General features: G+C 41.1%; 1 protein-coding gene across 3 annotated transcripts in view; it reads left to right on the top strand.

Moving 5' to 3' along the window:
• Nucleotides 1-22,664, top strand: part of LOC126199282 (mediator of RNA polymerase II transcription subunit 25) — a 194,660-nt gene that overhangs the window by 28,607 nt on the left and 143,389 nt on the right. For all 3 annotated transcript variants that reach the window (XM_049936091.1, XM_049936093.1, XM_049936090.1), the window contains exons 5-6: nt 17,594-17,819; nt 19,706-19,851. In XM_049936091.1, coding sequence (XP_049792048.1) covers nt 17,594-17,819; nt 19,706-19,851 — 372 coding nt within the window. The remainder of the gene's footprint in view (nt 1-17,593; nt 17,820-19,705; nt 19,852-22,664) is intronic.

The raw sequence follows: 22,664 nt of genomic DNA, 5'->3' as shown, positions 1-22,664 counted from the left end.
GAGCAATCGGCACAATTGGCCAGTGTAACTCCTGAAGGTTACTGACTTCTTGTAGGCCATGCACTGACCTAAGTACTTCTGAAGTGAAATTTACAGTGCAGACTATTTCCAGGCACATGACTTGTGGAGGGAAACAGACGTGAGCTAGCAGTACTTCTTGTCATTGAGTGGGATGCCAACAGATGGCAAGAGTAGCACTTGCAGTGGTGGTGTCCGGAGTTCATGGAGATAACAATCCATGTTGTATTTGTTGTTATAGTGCTGCTTGATACGTGGAACCAATATCATCGAGCTGGCTTGCAGACGTCTATGCAGGAAGTGATCAACACCTGAAGGCTAGGCCACCCACAAGACACTTGTGTGCTGCATTTGCTTTCTGATTGGACTGTGGGTGCAATATCACATCCCTTGTTCCTCGTGGAGAAGTGGTGAAGCCATCTTCCTCGTAGCCGAAGATCATACATCCCCCTGCCTCATGCAGGTAACAAGATGGCTGTGCCCACCACATGCTGAAACGAGTAGTGTTAATTGGTATTCACATTAGAGTGGTGCTTCCCGTGGGTGAAGTAGATGTCTGATTGTGTCTGGGGAGCTATTGAGGGTTGTTACTCAGATTGCAGAACTGGCACCCAAGGTTGAGAGGTGTCACCGTACAGATGACGCAGATGACCTGAGTTTGATGGCAAACAGTGTAAGTGCGAGAATGGCATGACTGTAAGAGAAACAAAATTAATGGTAGGTTGTGAAAGGATTAATGATGTAGATCAGCCAGGTAGGAATGCAGAAGGGAAAAGGGTGGAGCACCGTCGGAATCAGTTGATTGCAAAGCCGCCAAATGATCCCTTGCAGAGAAAAGGACAGCAGAAAGTGAGCAGAGTAACAGAGATGTGGTCCATTGAGTGCTCTCTGCCATAGCGTATGTGTGAGTATGGAAAGGAAGAGGGCAAAGCACTGGATAAAAATAGTCTGTTGAGCTCTCAATGCTAGAATGTGCACGGGAGCACAGAAGAGGAAAAGGTGGGTCTCAGATAAGGAATGAGGGATAGGGGCTCCTGTTGAGCTGAGGAGGTCAGTGAGAAAAAAGCAGGTGCACTTGGAGGAGTCCATTGAGTGCAAGCTGCTGCAGGCCACCAGAATCCTGGAGATGATGGGGCCTTGGAGCTCTGAAGGCAGTTGTCTACCAAGCCCAGAAGGCTGGACAACCCTGGAGACCTCGCACTGATGTGATTGATGACTGTTGAGGCAAAGCAGGGTTTACTGGGAAACCTACTGCCTCTCCGTTGTATAGGGCTTGCACAGGCAAGTGGGGTTCTTCCTGGCTGATCTGTGTGGACTCTAACTATTTGTGGGAATATATACAGATCCTTACAAATACAAAAACAAATCTCTAAATGTTATCAGTAGTTGGTACAATGTCGCCAACACCCACACAACTAAGGGAACTCAACAAAATAGTTCCCCTGGAATGGCGTTAAGAAAAACCAAACTTTGATGACTGTAACATTGTCAGAATGTCTTTGTTGTGATGAAAAGAGAAGAGAGATCTTTCAAGAACTTTTCCTCTATGTACATCAACAAATTTTTTTGGAAATATTACTGGAACTGTAAAATATATCAAACAACTTCACGATTGTACACTTGTGGTGGAAACTGGTTATGTCTAACCAGCTGACCACATTTCTGCACCGTAAGAATTTTGGTCACTATACCATAGAATGGTGTCCCCCAAGGGACCATTTTAAGTGTCTACTTTAATCGATGACTGAAATTCATTATTACTAGTGCTTGCATCAGTGTAACCTGTGGGTTGTCAGTATGATCCACCTGCCAGTGGTATACTGGAGGAAGAGTAGTAATGTCTAGCTGACATCCAGTAAAACCCAGAACAAATGCTTGGTGAATGATGATTGCTTTCATCAATTGTCATTAAAGGCAAGATACCTAATCTGGTTTGGCATCTCATGTGATATTGACATTAACCCTTAAACCATCTGTGGTGGTACAAATCGCAGTACATAAGTGGCTGTGCTTGTGACTAGCATTTTACTACTTTGCATAAGAGTCTTTTCCTATTCGAGGCCAACACACTTTGTTGATTTGACATTGTTCAGGATTGACTTAAAGTACGTATGCGGCTCACTTGATATGATAGTCATGACTGAAACAATGGACTGATTGGTTTATGAACCGTGTGTCACTCGATAAGTCGGTGTCATCCCCATTGGCACATTAAACTCCTGAAGAGGTGTAGTTCTGTGACATCACTAATTAAGGTTAAGGCATAAAATGGCAGTGGTGACTTAGTGATTTATTTTCCTTTATTTTTTTAATTGAATTTGATAAGACTTCTGTGTAGTTTTTTCTGGGATAATAATCACCCATTGTTAGCTGCATACTGTTGACTGTAATCTTGAAGAATCAATAAACCACTGGGAAGGCAGATTTATTAAAAATGAATTCTTGTTTTCGAGGTTCATTTGGTATTTTGCATAGTAAGTAAAAAAAAAGGAATTGGTGTCGAAAGTGTTACGAGTTGCCAGAAGATGTACAAATAAAGAGAATATGAAAGTAGGTTGTGCATAAATAAAAAAGCTGTATTTAGTTCGAAAAGTATGAATATTAAAGACAGTGATAATAAATTAGTGTTTATGAACATAGTGTACTTGGGTAGAGGGGAAAGTTACAGTAACAAAAAAAGGAGTTTGGAGAGTCACTACAGTTCACAGTTCCCAGATTTCAAATAAAGTAAAGGAAAATAAGTTTTATTAATATCGGTGAAAGATAGTCTTATAAATGACCATTAGTTATGGAATGGGTTTTGCAATATAAAAAGTCTTTAAATGAACATTGTATTTTCTTATTTTTAATGAACCACAACTATGTTTTGATGACAATCAATCAGTCATATCCTGGCTTTCACATGTGATCAAAGGTTCACATGGCTGCCCCACTTGTGAGATCCTACAGTAAAGTATATGAAACTTAAGGCATTTTGAACTGTGTCAGAGGAAAGATTTGTGGTGCCAACAGATCCAGTCTATAGCAATTTTATTTTTGGTACCATCTGAACTATGAGTGTACTGTTTATTGTTCAGACTGAACTTAATATGGAAAAATGCTGGATACAGTACACAGTGCTGTCAGCAGAATTACAGCAGGGGCTTACACTACAAATTCTATCATTAGCCTCTGTGTTGAAGTTAGTGAACCACCACTTCCTGTCCGGGACATTTCTTGACCATACAACATGCCTTTAAAGTTAAGACCGAAAAAGAGTCTTCAGCATCCACTGTTATTGCTTACCTGCCAGCATGGCAACCATTCTTGAACCACACTTGAACCACAAAGCCTCTAGGGATCCAGGTGAAGCAGCTTGTAGCAGATATTGATTTTCTCCTACAATGTTGGAGCAAGCAGCCACCTTGTCCGATAAAATGACCAAGGATAAATTTGAAAGTACTGAATATATATCTAAAAACAAAGATGATATGATTATAATAGAGGGAAACATTCCACGTAGGAAAAATACGAGGGCAGTTCAATAAGTAATGCAACACATGTTTTTTCTCGGCCAATTTTGGTTGAAAAAACCGGAAATTTCTTGTGGAATATTTTCAAACATTCCCGCTTCATCTCGTATAGTTTCATTGACTTCCGACAGGTGGCAGCGCTGTACGGAGCTGTTAAAATGGCGTCTGTAACGGATGTGTGTTGCAAACAATGGGCAGTGATCGAGTTTCTTTTGGCGGAAAACCAGGGCATCTCAGATATTCATAGGCGTTTGCAGAATGTCTACGGTGATCTGGCAGTGGACAAAAGCACGGTGAGTCGTTGGGCAAAGCGTGTGTCATCATCGCCGCAAGGTCAAGCAAGACTGTCTGATCTCCCGCGTGCGGGCCGGCCGTGCACAGCTGTGACTCCTGCAATGGCGGAGCGTGCGAACACACTCGTTTGAGATGATCGACGGATCACCATCAAACAACTCAGTGCTCAACTTGACATCTCTGTTGGTAGTGCTGTCACAATTGTTCACCAGTTGGGATATTCAAAGGTTTGTTCCCGCTGGGTCCCTCGTTGTCTAACCGAACACCATAAAGAGCAAAGGAGAACCATCTGTGCGGAATTGCTTGCTCGTCATGTGGCTGAGGGTGACAATTTCTTGTCAAAGATTGTTACAGGCGATGAAACATGGGTTCATCACTTCGAACCTGAAACAAAACGGCAATCAATGGAGTGGCGCCACACCCACTCCCCTACCAAGAAAAAGTTTAAAGCCCTACCCTCAGCCGGTAAAGTCATGGTTACAGTCTTCTGGGACGCTGAAGGGGTAATTCTGTTCGATGTCCTTCCCCATGGTCAAACGATCAACTCTGAAGTGTATTGTGCTACTCTTCAGAAATTGAAGAAACGACTTCAGCGTGTTCGTAGGCACAAAAATCTGAACGAACTTCTCCTTCTTCATGACAACACAAGACCTCACACAAGTCTTCGCACCCGAGAGGAGCTCACAAAACTTCAGTGGACTGTTCTTCCTCATGCACCCTACAGCCCCGATCTTGCACCATCGGATTTCCATATGTTTGGCCCAATGAAGGACGCAATCCGTGGGAGGCACTACGCGGATGATGAAGAAGTTATTGATGCAGTACGACGTTGGCTCCGACATCGACCAGTGGAATGGTACCGTGCAGGCATACAGGCCCTCATTTCAAGGTGGCGTAAGGCCGTAGCATTGAATGGAGATTACGTTGAAAAATAGTGTTGTGTAGCTAAAAGATTGGGGAATAACCTGGTGTATTTCAATGCGGAATAAAACAACCCCTGTTTCAGAAAAAAAATGTGTTGCATTACTTATTGAACTGCCCTTGTATATCTAAAAACAAAGATGATGTGACTTACCAAATGAAAGTGCTGGCAGGTCGACAGACACACAAACAAACACAAACATACACACAAAATTCTAGCTTTCGCAACCAATGGTTGCTTCGTCAGGAAAGAGGGAAGGAGAGGGAAAGATGAAAGGATGTGGGTTTTAAGGGAGAGGGTAAGGAGTCATTCCAATCCCGGGAGCGGAAAGACTTACCTTGGGGGAAAAAAGGACAGGTATACACTCGCACACACACACATATCCATCCGCACATACACAGACACGAGCAGACATTTGTAAAAGCAAAGAGTTCGGGCAGAGATGTCAGTCGAGGCGGAAGTACAGAGGCAAAGATGTTGAAAGACAGGTGCGGTATGAGCGGCGGCAACTTGAAATTAGCGGAGGTGGAGGCCTGGCGGATAACGAGAGGAGAGGATATACTGAAGGGCAAGTTCCCATCTCCGGAGTTCTGACAGGTTGGTGTTAGTGGGAAGTATCCAGATAACCCGGATGGTGTAACACTGTGCCAAGATGTGCTGGCCGTGGACCAAGGCATGTTTAGCCACAGGGTGATCCTCATTACCAACAAACACTGTCTGCCTGTGTCCATTCATGTGAATGGACAGTTTGTTGCTGGTCATTCCCACATAGAAAGCTTCACAGTGTAGGCAGGTCAGTTGGTAAATCACGTGGGTGCTTTCACACGTGGCTCTGCCTTTGATCGTGTACACCTTCCGGATTACAGGACTGGAGTAGGTGGTGGTGGGAGGGTGCATGGGACAGGTTTTACACCGGGGGCGGTTGCAAGGGTAGGAGCCAGAGGGTAGGGAAGGTGGTTTGGGGATTTCATAGGAATGAACTAACAGGTTATGAAGGTTAGGTGGACGGCAGAAAGACACTCTTGGAGGAGTGGGGAGGATTTCATGAAGGATGGATCTCATTTCAGGGCAGGATTTGAGGAAGTCGTATCCCTGCTGGAGAGCCACATTCAGAGTCTGATCCAGTCCCGGAAAGCATACTGTCACAAGTGGGGCACTTTTGTGGTTCTTCTGTGGGAGGTTCTGGGTTTGAAGGGCTGAGGAAGTGGCTCTGGTTATTTGCTTCTGTACCAGGTCGGGAGGGTAGTTGCGGGATGCGAAAGCTGTTTTCTGGTTGTTGGTGTAATGGTTCAGGGATTCCGGACTGGAGCAGATCCGTTTGCCACAAAGACCTAGGCTGTAGTGAAGGGACCGTTTGATGTGGAATGGGTGGCTTGTGTTGCTTGTTGGTGGGTTTGATGTGGACGGACGTGTGAAGCTGGCCATTGGACAGATGGAGGTCAACGTCAAGGAAAGTGGCATGGGATTTAGAGTAGGACCAGGTGAATCTGATGGAACCAAAGGAGTTGAGGTTGGAGAGGAAATTCTGGAGTTCTTCTTCACTGTGAGTCCAATCATGAAGATGTCATCAATAAATCTGTACCAAACTTTGGGTTTGCAGGCCTGGGTAACCAAGAAGGCTTCCTCTAAGCGACCCATGAATAGGTTGGCTTACGAGGGGGCCATCCTGGTACCCATGGCTGTTCCTTTTAATTGTTGGTATGTCTGGCCTTCAAAAGTGAAGAAGTTGTGGGTCAGGTAATGAGGAAAGAGGTTTTAGGTAGGGTGGCAGGTGATCGGTGTGAAAGGAAGTGCTCCATCGCAGCGAGGCCCTGGATGTGCGGAATATTTGTGTATAGGGAAGTGGCATCAATGGTTACAAGGATGGTTTCCGGGGGTAACAGACTGGGTAAGGATTCCAGGCGTTCGAGAAAGTGGTTGGTGTCTTTGATGAAGGATGGGAGACTGCATTAATGGGTTGAAGGTGTTGATCTACGTAGGCAGAGATACGTTATGTGGGGGCTTGGTAACCAGCTACAATGGGGCGGCCGGGATGATTGGGTTTGTGAATTTTAGGAAGAAGGTAGAAGGTAGGGTGCGGGGTGTCGGTGGGGTCAGGAGGTTGATGGAGTCAGGTGAAAGGTTTTGTAGGGGGCCTAAGGTTCTGAGGATACCTTGAAGCTCCACCTTGACATCAGGAAATGGATTACCTTGGCAAACTTTGTATGTGGTGTTGTCTGAAAGCTGACACAGTCCCTCAGCCACATACTCCTGACGATCAAGTACCACTGTCATGGAACCCTTGTCCACCGGAAGAATGACGATGGAACGGTCAGCCTACAGATCATGGATAGCTTGGGCTTCAGCAGTGGTGATGTTGGGAGTAGGATTAAGGTTTTTTAAGAAGGATTGAGAGGCAAGGCTGGAAGTCAGAAATTCCTGGAAGGTTTGGAGGGGGTGATTTTGAGGAAGTGGAGGTGGGTCCTGCTGTGACGGAGGACGGAACTGTTCCAGGCAGGGTTCAATTTGGATAGTGTCTTGGGGAGCTGGATCATTAGGAGTAGGATTAGGATCATTTTTCTTCGTGGCAAAGTGATATTTCCAGCAGAGAGTACGAGTGTAGGACAGTAAATCTTTGACGAGGGCTGTTTGGTTGAATCTGGGAGTGGGGCTGAAGGTGAGGCCTTTGGATAGGACAGAGGTTTCGGATTGGGAGAGAGGTTTGTAGGAAAGGTTAACTACTGAATTAGGGTGTTGGGTTCCAGATTGTGTTGATTGGAATTTTGAGGTTTTGGAGGGTGTGGAGCTGGAAGTGGGAGATTGAGTAGATGGGAGAGACTGGGTTTGTGTGCAATGGGAGGAGGTTGAGGTTTGCTGGAAAGGTTGTGAAGGGTGAGTGAGTTGCCTTTCCGGAGGTGGGAAACCAGGAGATTGGATAGTTTTTTAAGGTGGAAGGTGGCATGCTGTTCTAATTTGCGGTTGGCCTGTAGGAGGATGCTCTGAACAGCCGGTGTGGATGTGGGAGAGGAAAGATTGAGGACTTTGATTAGGGATAGGAGTTGACGGGTGTGTTCATTGGCTGAGTCGATGTGTAGGTGAAGGATTAGGCGGGTGAGGGCTATGGATTGTGCAGTTTGGAACTGGTATAGAGACTGATGGAAAGAAGGATTACAGCGAGAGATGGGAACTTCAAGTGTGAGGCCTTTGGGGGTAATGCCAAATGTCAGACAAGCCTGAGTAAATAAAATATGGGAGTGTAATCTGGCTAGGGCGAAGGCATGTTTGCGGAGGGAATGTAAATAAAACTTAATGGGGTCGTTGTGGGGGTGTTGTGAGGGTGACATGGTATTAGAAGGTGGAAAGTGTAACATGAAGCTGAAATGAAAATGAAAATAAAAAAATATGGGGATACATTTACATGTAGTTTTTTCGAAATTTTCCCGAATTTCTCCACCCTTTAACATGTTTTGGCGGCAACACAACCACCTAACCTTTATACACATCGTTGTCTACCAACCCAAGTTCACCACAGGATCAACATAGCCCAGCTCTAACCAACACTGTTTCGCCTTTTTTCACACCAGATCTCCAGTTGCTTTCTAGTTCACCTATGCTTTTCGATATATCCTCTCTTCCCATTACCCACCAGGCCTCAATCTCAGCTAATGTCAAGTTGCCGCCACTCATACCTCACCTGTCATTCAACAACATCTTTGCCTCTGCACTTCCACCTCGACTGACATCTCTGCCCAAACTCTTTGTCTTTGAATATGTCTGCTTGTGTCTGTATATGTGTGGATGGATATGTGTGTGTGTGCGAGTGTATACCCGTCCTTTTTTCCCCCAAGGTAAGTCTTTCCGCTCTCAGGATTGGAATGACTCTTTACCCTCTCCCTTAAAACACACATCCTTTCGTCGTTCCCTCTGCTTCCCTCTTTCCTGATGAAGCAACCGTTTGTTGCGAAAGCTTGAATTTTGTGTGTATGATTGTGTTTGTTTGTGTGTCTATCGACCTGCCAGCGCTTTCGTATGGTAAGTCACATCATCTTTGTTTTATATATATATATATATATATATATATATATATATATATATATATATATGTCCTGAATTTTGTGTGTATGTTTGTGTGTGTTTGTGTGTCTGTCGACCTGCCAGCACTTTCATTTGGTAAGTCACATCATCTTTTTTTTTAGATATATATATGTACGCAAAGTTGAATACTGCAGATTTTTTGTATCTGTATGCATTCCTTTGCATTTTAAACAAGCACTGTAATGACAAAATTGTTTACACAGCTTACTCTAAGCAAGATGACTTTGTTGTCTGTTCCATTGTTTCCTTAGACAATGTCATAAGAATTTGCCTACCAGCAGAATTCGATGTTGAGTCGGATGCAGTCTTGATGACTCTCAAGCAGATGATATGTACCCGTATGAAGACTTTCCTCACCCGATACAACTCACAGTGCCCTGAAAATCATGCAGAGAAGTACCAAGCAAATAATTTTGTTCAGAATACTCTGTTTTCCCTACAGAAATAGGATAAAGAGGAGTCATTCAGTTTAGTACTAGACCACATTGGAATTTGGATTTACAAGACTGCTTATGCAGTAGACAACCAGGCTTGTGATAAGAATTCAGTAACATCAGGTGACCCTCCCCCCCCCCCCCCTCCCATCCCTGCCCCCACCACCCACAATCAGTTATGTCTTTTCTTTTGTTTAAGTACCGGTCGGATAGCCACACACACAAGGCAAAAGTTTTAGTCCTTTTATAGAGCTAATATTCCTTTCATGAAGGACTATTTTATTTGAAGACCATCTTAATTTTATTTAACTATGAGGTAATATGCTTGAATGTGCATGGTGGCGTGGAACTAATCATTCACATTTTTTAATTTTTAATTATAAATAATTTTAGAATGTTACCTATTATTTGTTTATAGCTCACTTGTCCATCATAATTGTTAATGTGACACAAGATATAGATTTCAGCAGTGTTGGGATTTATGGGTATCAGTTCCACCCTGCTGATCATATGGAAGGGACAGCCCTCACACCCTCCCAGACATTGACATTATTGGACATCATCAAAAACTGTTATTATACAAGGGCCAATCAATAAGTAATGCAACCATTTTTATTTCTGACCAATTTCAGTTGAAAAAATATGCTATTTGTTGGGGACAACACGGAATATTCTTGCTTCAGTCCCTGTAATTTCATGAAGTTACAATCAGTAGCAGCACTATGTGTAGCCTTCAAAACGACATCTGTAAGGGAGGTGTGTTCCAAGCAGAGAGATGTAATTGAGTTTAATTTGGCAGAAAACCAGAGCATTGCAGATATTCATAGGCACTTGCAGAATGTCTACGGAGACCTGGCAGTGAACAAAAGCTTGACGAGTCATTGGGCGAGGTGTATGTCATCATCGCAAAAAAAGTTCCACAAACCAGTCTGATCTCCCATATGCTGGTTGGCCGCACATGGCTGTGAAATTGAAGAAAGGACTTCAGTGTGTTCATCGCCACAAAAATGTAAACAAACTCTTCCTTCTCCAAGACAATGTAGGGCCTTACACAAGTCTGCGCACCCAAGAGGATATCAGAAAACTTCATTGGACTGTTCTTCCTCATCCACCCTACAGTCCGGATCTCTCACCTTCTGACTTCCGTCTGTTTGGCTCTATGAAGGATGCACTCTGTGGCTAGCAGTACAGGATGATGGGGAGGTTATTGATGCAGCAAGACATTTGCTCTGATGTCAACCAGTAGAGTAACACCACGCAGGTGTACAGCCCCTCTCAGTAAGGTGGCATAAGGCCATCAAATTAAATGCAGATTATATAGAATAATAGGTTTTGCAGCCAAAAGAGTGGGGAATAATATGGTGAGCTGGAATACTGAATAAAACCAACCTGCTTCCGGAAAAATAAGTTTTGCATTATTATTGACTGCCCCCTTGTATTTGCATGGTATACTACCATAGTCATAGTATTTGTAAGGGAAGATGTTTTTGCTCAGTTCAGAAAGTGGATACATTCATTTTTGTAAAGTTGTAATCTACTTAAAACCATCACATTGTTGTAATAATCTATAGATTACATTGTCAGTCTGAGGGCACCATTCAGTCCCTCACAGTCTTTCACAGGATTGTGAAGATGAGGGGATGAAAAAGAAAATAAAATCTCCACTAAAATGATTCCCATAGTACAGCCGGACATAAATATATTGAGAACAGATATGGAGGATTGAGTGATTATGTTCTCAGTGAAAAAGACAGTCTCAGTGGGGAGAGTGCTGAGAGTGTGTGAACTCACCTTCTCTCTGTATTCACACTCAGTGTGCACACAAGAGCTTAGTTAAGAGTCAGACCAATTTTTAAAGTTAAGTGGCTGCATATAAAAGGTGGCCACACATCCTCACATTGCTTCATTACTGTGCTGGTAAGTTCCAGATAACTGTCTAACTGCAGGCAGGGTTTGTATAGTGAAATAAAATGCTCTGAACACAGATTACTGTTTAGTAAATAAAAATTAGTGTTTAGAAAAGTAAATGAAATAAATAAAAAACTTGGTTAAGTACTGTGAGTGCAACAGGCTTAACAGTGATCTTGACCAAGACTGCACTGAGTCCTGAACACCACACTGCTGTTCAGAATTGAAGCCCACCAAATTGACTGTGGAAAACTTTTCTAAGTGCACGAATTCATGCAGAAATTTTACAAGTTCATAGACTTCTCACACAAAAAATTTCAAACACTTGGCTTGACAAACTTCTTCAACCTACTGCCCATGGTCATTATGACTTAAATTGCCTTCATATGTCATTGCAAAACTTAAAAAAAAAAATTCATTTACAGACAAATGTTTGAAATAACTTGCACTCACTTGCTGATACCTGTGGCATGTTGAAATATACCAGTTGGATGCCTTTTGACAGGCAAATCTTGCGTAATATCTCTCAGGGGCTGCATTACCTTTTCGACAAATAAAAAAACCTCACTACCATAAATATTGTACATCAGATGGTACTCTCATTTCATCAACTTTACCTTTTGCTAGGGTATTTAATTCATGAGTTGTTTGTGCCTCATCATGTTGAAGTGGCCAAAATTAGCTTTATAAGGCATGAACTGTTTAAAGCTAAAATTAATTCTCCATTGACAGACAATTTATTGTCCCATACTGCTGCTATACTTATTGTCTTCCAAATTATTTTATATTTAAATGTTTTTTTAGACATTAGAATCAATATTCCAGCTGATTAGTTATATTTTATTGCTTTTATAAAATTCTTATATTCAATTTCAATATTATAATGTAACTGCACTCCGTCTTCAGGCCACAAGTGGCCCATCGGGACCATCCGACCGCCGTTTCATCCTCAGTTGAGGGTGCGTATAGGAGGGGCGTGTGGTCAGCACACCTCTCTCCTGGTCGTTATAATGGTTTTCTGTGACCGGAGCCACTACAATTCGTTTGAGTAGCTCCTCAATTGGCATCACGAGGCTGAGTGCACCCCGAAAAATGACAGCAGTGCATGTCGGCCTGGATGGTCACCCATCCAAGTGCCGGCTACACCCGACAGCGCTTAACTTCAGTGATCTCATGGGAACCGGTGTACCAACTGCGGCAAGGCCATTGCCTATAATGTAACTGGATTGACGAAAAAATGTACTCATCAAGCAGTTGCAGGAGAACGAAAATATAAAGGTATTTAAATTTTCAAGCCTTCAGAGATGGTGGGATTCTTCTTCTGGTAGAAGTGTTGAAGGAGAAGGAAGAGGTATGAAGGCAAGGGCTGGTGAGGTTTAGGAAATAGGGAGCGTTCGGAAAAGTTACCCAGAACCCTGGATCAGAGGAGACTAACTGAATGGAATGAGAAAGAAAGAAAGACTCTTTCCTTCTCATCCTGTCTGGTAAGTCTCCCCCGACCTGTGGTTCTGGGTGACTTTTCTGAATCTCCTCATTTCCTAAACCTCACCAGTCCTTTTCCTTCAACGCTTCTCCTTCCCCTTCAACCTTTCTGCCAGAAGAAGGAGCCACTATCCCTGAAACCTTGCAGCTTTAAACACCTTTATATATGTGTTCTCCTGTCACTGGTTGGTGAGTAGGCTTTTTATCTATCCAGCTATATTATATTTTCAAAAATTGATTGTTTACTTTCGATATTGTTGTTCAAGTGCTGTCAGTGGACACTTTGTTTTGATCACTTAAGGCATTTTGAAGTTATTAATTTTTAAAATGTACCTCTACATCATTTCTAACTAAGCTACTATTCCATCTATAGAGTAGTCCTTTAAACATGCTTTCTCATCACATTTTAAGGGTTTCCTATCTCAATCTGTAAAAACAGACTCCTTATACAATCACTTTGCTGTCTGACTCTATGTCCTTCTGTTAACATCCATTTTTGTTAGGAATGGGTAGTGGTATCAAATTGAAATTAATGTCAAATACTAAGATTTATGTTTCACTGTCGGTGTAAAAAAATTGAACTTATAAGTCAATGCAATCAAAAGTATGGCCATTTATGTCACATATTTTGATACTCGCAAACTCACTTGGCAAAACCCATAGGTGAACTATGTGTATACATACTGTAATTAAGTTTGTGTGGAATCCTCAGAGTGTGGGTCTACTAGCACTTTTCTGTTTTTTCCGCATGCGGTGCCTTTGCATGTTACATAGCTGTATTAGTAATGTAGAACAATTTGCAACCTTTGAATTACTGCTGTATTAAATCCCTCCTGCCATGCAGCATCTTGCAAAAGTCACTCGCACAGGAAAAATCAGTCGCAATAACCTTCAGTGTACCTGCTGACCTTCTGACAGCGGTGGATTACTTCATGGTGGGTAAGTTTTGCTAATACCAGAGGCACAAATGTTATCTGCTCGTAGTAAATTTCCAACACACTATCTTCTTGTGTCTATGTACACCAGCATCCAGACAAACACCACATTGTGCTATCTGTCAAATGTACTGGCATTAGTGGTGCTTTTATGTCTTCATAGAGGAATGCCTCTTTTTTTTTTTTTTTTTTTTTTTTTTTTTTTTTTTTTTTTTTTTTTTTTTTTTTTGGGCACCATGTAGCATCCTTTATCTATACCTGCTCAAAGTGACTGGTAAGCAGTATTATAATACAGCTTTGTTAGAATGTCAGTGTGTTTCCTCTGTCTGTGACCTAATGTTGCTGTGAATTGGGAGACTTCTGTTGGTCTCATTATACACACTTTCATTTATTCCTTCCCTGTGGAGCCATTTGAGGCTTCAGATGTGCTGTAGAGTTTAGTTGTCATTTGCCTTATTGGTTGATCTTGAGAGTCTTGTGAATGTATAATGAAGGCCAGCGGCTCAATGAATCATTATGTGCTATCAGTATCTCTCTGTGCTCCCTTGATCCCTTAGATATTACTCCATTGAAAGTGCTCAGTGAGTTGCACTCCAATGATCACTTTGTCATCTTGCACTACCTTCCATACAGAGTAGTATCATAAGGAAAGAAAATGGGTCTTAAGCAGGGAAAACTTCATGCCGTACAACCAATTGTGAATCTTCATGTTGTTACAGCATATTACTTGATCCACAAAATTACAGGAATTCAGCCATAACCAGACTTTGTCTACAGCTGATATTTGTGCTGTAAAGTGTTCAGTCATCCCTGAAGACAGCCACGAAGGCTGACAGTAAGGTTCTGCCATCCACCTTATACTCTGGTAGTAGTCAAGTGTATGTGAGTACATAGCAAATCATTTTTATTTTATGTTTTTGAGTCATCGGTATTCAGACTGATTTGATGCAGCCCGTCACGAATTCCTCTCCTGTGCTTCCCTCTTCAGCTCGGAGTAGCACTTTCACCCTGCATTTTCAATTATTTACTGGAGGTATTCAAATCTCCGTCTTCCATTACAGTTTTTACCCTCTACAGTTCCTTCTATACCAGGGAGATTATTCCCTGAACCATAACACATGTCGTGTCATCCTGTCCCTTCTTCTTGTTAGTGTTTTTCATGTATTTCATCCTTCATCGATTCTGTGGAGAACCTCCTCATTCCTTATCTTATCAGTCCACTGGATTTTCAACATTTGTCTGTAGCACCATGTCTCAAACACTTCAGTTTTCTTCTGTTTTGGTTTTCCCACTGTCCACGATTCATTACCATACAATGCTGTGCTCCAAAGATACATGTTAAGAAACTTTTTCCTCAGATTAAGGCTTATGTTTGATACCAGTGGACTTGGCCAGGAATTCCCTCTTTGCCTGCACTAGTCTGCTTTTTTTGTGCTCCTTACTTTATTCATCATGTGTAATTTTGTTTCCAAGGTAGCAGTGTTCCTTAACTTTGTCTACTTCATGATACTCAGTTTTGATAAGTTTCTCACTATTCTCATTTCTGCTATATCTCATTACGTTCATTCTTTTCATGATTTGCTCTCCATCCGTATTCTGTACTCATTAGACTGTCCATTCCACCCAACAGATCCTGTAATTCTTCTTCGCATTCACCGAGGATAGCAATGTCATCAGCAAATCTTATCTCTGATGTCCTTTCACCCTGATTTTTAATTGTACTTTTGAACTTCTCTTTTATTTTCTTCATTGCTTCATTCTGTTCTTTTCTGTGTTTAACATTTGAATTCTCATCACATTCTTAACATTATCACCAATGCTATTAATTTCACCAAACATTGTTTTGACTTTCCTGTATTCTGAATGAATCTTCCTGATGATCATTTCTTTTTCGACTGCTTCATACCTTTTTTACAGCCATTTCACTTTGGCCATCCAGAATTCGCTATTTATTTCATTATGAAGAGATTTATGTTGCTGTGTTCCTGTCTTTCCCTGAATATTTTTTTACTTCCCTCTTTTGTTAATCACTTGAAGTACTTCATCTGTTACCCAAGGTTTCTTCAGAGTTACCTTCCTTGTACACATGTATGTTTGTCCAACATCTGTGATTTTCCTTGTTAGATACATCCAGTCCTCTTCGACTGAGCTGCCTATTCTGTTGTTTCTTATCACAGTAACCATGTCCTTTTAATGAACTTCCAATGTGTCTGTCATTCCTCAGTACTTCAGTATCCCACACCCTTCCACATTGCTTCTTTCAGATGATTCTCTTGAACTTCAGACTACTCTTCATTACTAAATTGTGCTCTGAGTCAATATCTGCTGCAGGGTACACCTTACAATTCGATACCTGATTTTAGAATCTCTGTCTGACCTTGATGTAATCCAGCTGGAGCCTTCCTGAATCTCCCTGTCTTTTCAAATTATATATCCTCCTCTTGTGAGTCTTGAACAGAGTATTTGCTATTACCATGTAAAATTTATTTCAGAACTCAATTAATATTTCCCCCTTCTTTTTTCTACTGCCAAGGCCATGTTCTCAAGTAAAATGTCTTCTATTTCTTCTCCTACAATCCTGTTCCAATGTCCCTGACTATAGATTTTCATCTCCCTTTAGCATACAAAATACCCATTAAGTATCCTCAGAATCAGCAGTGAAAAATTTGTTTATAAAATTTGTTATGAAATAAATAGTAATTTGTGGAGAGAAAATGCTGAAACAAGGCTACAATCTGTAAATAGTCTTCACGGGTTTGCCGCTGGATCACATTATGTAAATTCCACAATATTTCCTCGGAGCAGCTGTCTGACATCTTCAGGTGGTTCAAACTTGCTGGTGGCAAGGTACGACTGACCTCAGTCATATGTAGCCACCAGCAAGGTTGAACCACCTGAAGATGTCGGACAGTTGCTCCGAGGAGATATTGTGGAATTTGCACAACATGATCCGGTGGCAAACCCATGAAGACTATTTACAACATATCCACCGGAAAAGCTTGAAGAGTCAAACAAGGTTACAATCTATCCATTAAAATGTTTTGTAATCAAGGATAACAATTCTGTGAGTGGAACAGTAGTAAATAATGACACATTCTTCGTAATGACACATCATTAAAAGAAAAGGCAATTCTGAGCTTCTGATAAAATGTACTGAATTCCAGATGTGGCAGAGACATTTCTCAACAACAGGTCTCAAGAACAATGCTAAATGCTTGGCCACATAATATATAGGAGATCCGCTCTTACTTGCTGCTGTGGGCCATAGGGGTACATTATTCTTGTAGATCCAAGGAAGCCCATATAATCTCAGCAAAGACATCCTTCACTGAGGGTTTTTGGTAGCATATATCTCTGTCATCCATGTGGTATTTTTCCACTATGATTTGGAATACCGGTATACTCATAGGCAGTTGGCTTGCTTTACTGGTGTATAAAGTGGGTGGGAACACTTCAGTGCCAGTATTTCTACCTGGGCAGTCGACAGTCCAAATATTAACAGCATACAAAATTTGATTACCACTGAAGTTCCACAATTTTATGGATTAATCATACAAAGTATATTATTGTCAATCCACTGAATTGTACATCCAGACTTTAGGCCAACAATGAAGGTAAATTTTTCTCTGGTGGAGGGAGGAACACTAGTCCATACGTACAGCTTTTATCTTTCCTAATACAGGATTGGAGCAATTTTTACTTCTCCTCCATCTCTGCATCTTCCCTGTATGTTTTACTGTTTGTTGATATGTATTTTTCTCATGCAACTGATAGACATGATTTTTAAATTTCTAATATGTTAGGATACAATGCCTGTGCTCTCATTTTTAGTATATGTCAGCTCTTCTATAGTTTCTCTTACCATACTAGTTGGTTAGTAGACTTCCAACATCTGTTTCAACTAGCAGTAGCCTCCTTGTTTTACTTGTGTACTTTGCATTTTTGTGTACTTCGTGATATGTTCCAAGACTTGGCATCTGAATAGTCATACATATGTTCTAATGCTAATTACAGATCTGTCGGAGGCAGGGGTGAATCAAATGGAAATGTGGCTGAAGGCCTGGCATCGGCACTCCAGTGTTTTGAAGACATGCAGCAATGCAGAGAAGCGAGTGTGCTTCCTTTGCTTCAGAAACATTGCATACTACTATGTAATTCACCTCCATATTTAATGGCAGTTACAGAGTCACCTGCTTTTGTTGGACATAATGTTGAGCAGCTTGCTTCTGTTCTCAGCAAGGTAACTGTTATGTATGATTTGACTTTGGCATTTACACCAGATGAGACAAATTTATATTATAACTGAGTTCTGTCTCTTAAAATGATTAACTCCAAACTGAAACTGTAATTTAGAGATGTAAACACTAGCTTTTGGACCTAAAGGTTCATTTACTGAACAGTAGAGATTGAAGTGTGTGGGAAAATACACGTAACTAGATAACCAGGATATTGTGTCAAGGGAAACACACGGGGACAAGACTGTGTGAACACATGTAATACTAGAAAAAGATGATATTTGGAAACTTGATAAGTTAAAACTACCAGAGACAGTAGTCAGCAAAAATATGAGCAGCCAGAGCCTGTGGTCGTGTGTGTGTGTGTGTGTGTGTGTGTGTGTGTGTGTGTGTGTGTGTGTTTTGGTCTATAGACTGAAAACAGAAACCTTGAAACAGACCAAAAATGAAGTAAAAAAATTTGCAGCAACAGTAATGGATGGCAGAGGAGTTTATACTGTAAGTCTTTAGTCCAGAGTGGTAATAGGATGCTGTAGAGTAAGTTTCCACTTAGAATGTTCTCAGCTATGGCTGTTGGAGATAGGCTCCAGATCACTTGCAGCTGTTATGTATTTTCAGAATAGGCTGACTGTGTCATATCATCTTCGTTGATGTGTTAGTGCACATTTCACAACATGTTAGGATAAACAGCTGAACAATGGTTGCCCTTCAGGTGGAATGTGACGTGGTATGTCTTACAGATGATAGATCACCCTACGATAGAATGTGTCTAATCAATGGTAATGGGTAATGGTAAAGTGTGTAGCAAGAGGAGAACCCAAAGTAATTCATGGGGGGGAAGTTGTGAATCATAGGCCAAATAAATTGTTTGAAAAGGAGTATAGAGTCTGATAGAGATATTGCACGAATTGGAACGGCATTGAAAAGCTTTTCTGAGTAATTGGGTGACAATGATAAGATTAGCACACTTATTTTGGAGCACAACTTCAGAAAATTTTAGTCCTGATACATAAATTGATTGCCATGTTAGATGACAAACTATACCCTTCTTCCATAAAATTTCAGGTGTGCAGCCGCATAAATTTAGCTTCTTCTTCTAATATTTCAGCTGAATACTGTCCAGCCATCCAGCCATCTCAGCCAAAATATTAGAAGAAGAAGCTGAATTTATGCTGCTGCATACCCGAAATTTTATGGAACACTCTTTACGCCATGAAAACATGAAGATGTATACCCTTCTTGATTACTTCTTATGAGCAAGCTAGGTGGTGCAGTGGTAAACCAGTGGACTCTTATTGAGGAGGACAGCAGTGAAATTCCTCATTAGGACAGCTAGATTTAGGTTTTCTGTTATTTCCTTAAATCACTTAAGGCAAATATCAGAACGGTTTATTCAAAAGGTCACAGATGATTTCCTTCCCTGATCCAAGCATGTATTCCGCCTTTAAAAGCCTTGCTATTGTTGGAATGTTAACCGTTAATCTTCCATCCTTCCTTCCGTCCTTCCTGCTACAGCAGGAATTTGGGAATGGCTTGTGAAGCATTCTGGGGAGGGGATGGGGAACTATGAGAAATGAAATCTACCATGAGAGTTTTTTTTATGGAGTTCACATTTCTCTGGACCCCTATGCATGTGCTCTGCTTGAGCTATGCTAACTGTGGGTATAAGTGATGGGTTGACAGATGTGTATGAAACATGTATTTCTGTACATATACCAGTGACAACTAAAACTAAAATTTTGTCAATTGCTTCAGAAAATGTTTGTTATCTTTCTTCTCTTAAACACATATTTAAGATGAAAATCAGCTCTTTTATAAATTAAAATTTTAAATTGTTGTGCTTTACCCACACAACAACATGGTTACATTCAAGTTTTTCTTCTTTTTTCAGAGAGGAATTCATTTATCAGTATTATCTCCAAGAAAAATACCCGCACTTTTCAAACTGTATGAGAAAGCTGGAGGTGATCTTCCTGCATCTCAAACCAAGAACTATGCTAAAGATCCACGTCATTTGGTTCTTCTCAAAGGTTACAGGTGGGTTTACACTTCAGTAAAATTATGGTTTGATCATTACAATAATTGAATTTTGTGGCTGGGAATATGAACAGTATTTGTGACGAGTGTCTGACACTCTCCACCAGGCAAGTTGCTGAGTGGTGAAATGGCAGTTAGTGATGAATGATAGGCTCCCAGCTCTCATTCTCCAGGGCAAGGAATTTAAAAAAGGTGCATGCTGAAAAGTAATATCACCAAAATTTATATGTGAAAACTTTAAAAGTGTTTAAATCAAACAAATGCTATTAACATTCCACGTCTTTATTCTTCATGTCTATATATTTGTAGCCCCTGCTGCTAGAGGGCTCCAAATTTCAGTTTGCAACATGATGGTGTACAACCTCAACTATGTCGGTGCATGAGAAGCAGCATGCTGTAATCAATTTGCGAATTTGAGGATTTCATCAACACATAGAGCACTCTCTCCTTCAGCATGACAGTTCCATATCACACATGAACATTGCAACATCTGCAACAATCTGATGCCTTGGGTGCACTGTCACTGATCATCCTCTATACTGTTCCGGCTTGGCCCCATCTAGTTTTCATCGGTTTTGAAAATGTAAAGAATACCTTTGAGGACTTCACTTTGATAGTTTGATGGAGTGGTGCCAGCAGAGATGAGATTGTGACTAAGTCAACAAAGTTAAACATTCTTCACAGAACTGTCAACAAAGTGGTCTCTTGTTGGGAGAAATGTGTTCATCACTAGAGTGACTATGCTGACAAGGGAACCTCCCCATCGCACCCCCCTCAGATTTAGTTATAAGTTGGCACAGTGGATAGGCCTTGATAAACTGAACACAGATCAATTGAGAAAACAGGAAGAAGTTGTGTGGAACTGTGAAAAAATAAGCAAAATATACGAACTGAGTAGTCCATGGGCGACATAGGCAATATTATGGAGACCGTTAGTTCATGAGCGCCGTGGTCCCGTGGTAGCGTGAGCAGATGCAGAAGGAGAGGTCCATGGTTCAAGTCTTCCCTCGAGTGAAAATTTTACTTTCTTTATTTTTGCATAGTTATTATCTGTCCGTTCGTTCATTGACGTCTCTGTTCACTGTAATAAGTTTAGTGTCTGTGTTTTGCGACCGCATCGCAAAACCGTGCGATTAGTAGACGAAAGGACGTGCCTCTCCAATGGGAACCGAAAACATTTGATCGCAAGGTCATAGGTCAACCGATTCCTCCACAGGAAAACACATGATATATTCTATACGACACTGGTGACGGCATGTGCGTCACATGACAGGAATATGTTGTCGACCCACCTAACTTGTACACTTGGCGAATGGGTAAAAAGATTCTTCTACCTTGCCCGATTTAGGTTTTCTTGTGAATGTGATAATCACTCCCAAAAAAGTGATGAAAACATAAGAGTTTGTCACGTAAACTGAAAATAAAAAATTAAACTTTTCACTCGATGGAAGATGTGAACCAAGGACCTTTCGCTCCGCAGCTGCTCACGTTACCACGAGACCACGGCGCTCCTGCGTTTTAAGTGTCCTTGATGTTGCTTATCTTCCCATGAACTACTCAGTTTGTATATTTTGCTTATTTTTTCACAGTTCCACACAACTTCTTCCTGTTTTCTCAATTGATCTGTGTTCAGTTTTTCAAGGCCTATCCACTGTGCCAACTTATAACTAAACCTGAGGGGGGTGCGATGGGGAGGTTCCCTTGTGAGAAATATGCAGACATGAAGAATAAAGATGTAGAATGTTAATAATGTTTTGTGTTACTGAAAAATCTTTAAGAGTACAATAGAAACATGGAGTTTCCATTGTTTATTTACAACTGTGATTTATCTCAACAACTGAGATTTGAGAGTGTTGGTACTGACTAACTAAAATGTATCATCATTTGCCAATTTAAACTGTATATGTTCTTCAAATGTGACCTGTGTCCCCCCCCCCCCCCCACACACACACACACATACACACACAAGTATTACTCTTTCTGATCACTTGTGTGAAATAATCTGTTTTTACTTTGTTACAAATTAACTAGCATAACTCTCACATTATAGTAGTAACATATAATATTGCTCTTTACTCACCGATGTTTCAGCGTAAATTCCTTAAAGACAAATGGATTACCTTCAGGTTTTTGTTGTGGAGGGGTGTTACACAGTTGTGACATTGAGATTATTGTGATGGTCCACAATCTGATATTTCAACAGAACTGTCATAACTACAAATTATTTCTGTTGCCGCTCGGGTATACATATTGTGCTATTTCATTCATGTGTTCTTATTGTGACAATGGTTGAACTAGTACATAAGTTCAGAAATAGAGGATGATGAAAGGTACTTTAAAAATAGAAAGCATTTACACTTCACACTGTTTAAGTTACTACTTTTTTATTATTATTGTTATTAGTGTTTGATGACACTGCCCTGGGACCAGTACCTTATAAAGCAGGATATATACTGACGTGACAAAAATTGTGGTATAGTGATATGCATGTATACAGATGTTGGTAGTATCATGTACACAGGGTATAATAGGACAGTGCATTCTGGCAGAGCTATCATTTGTACTCGGGTGATTTATGTGAAAAGGCATTTCTGATGTGATTATGGCCACACTGCAGAAGTTAACAGACTTCAAACACGGAATGGTAGTTGGAACTATAAGCTTGGGACATTCTACTTCGGAAATCATTAAGGAATTTATTATTCTGTGATGCACAATGTCAAGAATGTGCCAAAAATACCAAATTTTAGACATTACCTCTGACTACGGGCAACATAGGTGCTGATGGCCCCCACTTAACGACCGAAAGCAGT

Source organism: Schistocerca nitens, chromosome 8, assembly GCF_023898315.1.
Source record: "Schistocerca nitens isolate TAMUIC-IGC-003100 chromosome 8, iqSchNite1.1, whole genome shotgun sequence".
NCBI classification, from domain to species: Eukaryota; Metazoa; Arthropoda; class Insecta; order Orthoptera; family Acrididae; genus Schistocerca; species Schistocerca nitens.
The sequence above is the reverse complement of the archived record's forward strand: the minus strand, read 5'-3'. Positions and strand labels throughout refer to the sequence as shown.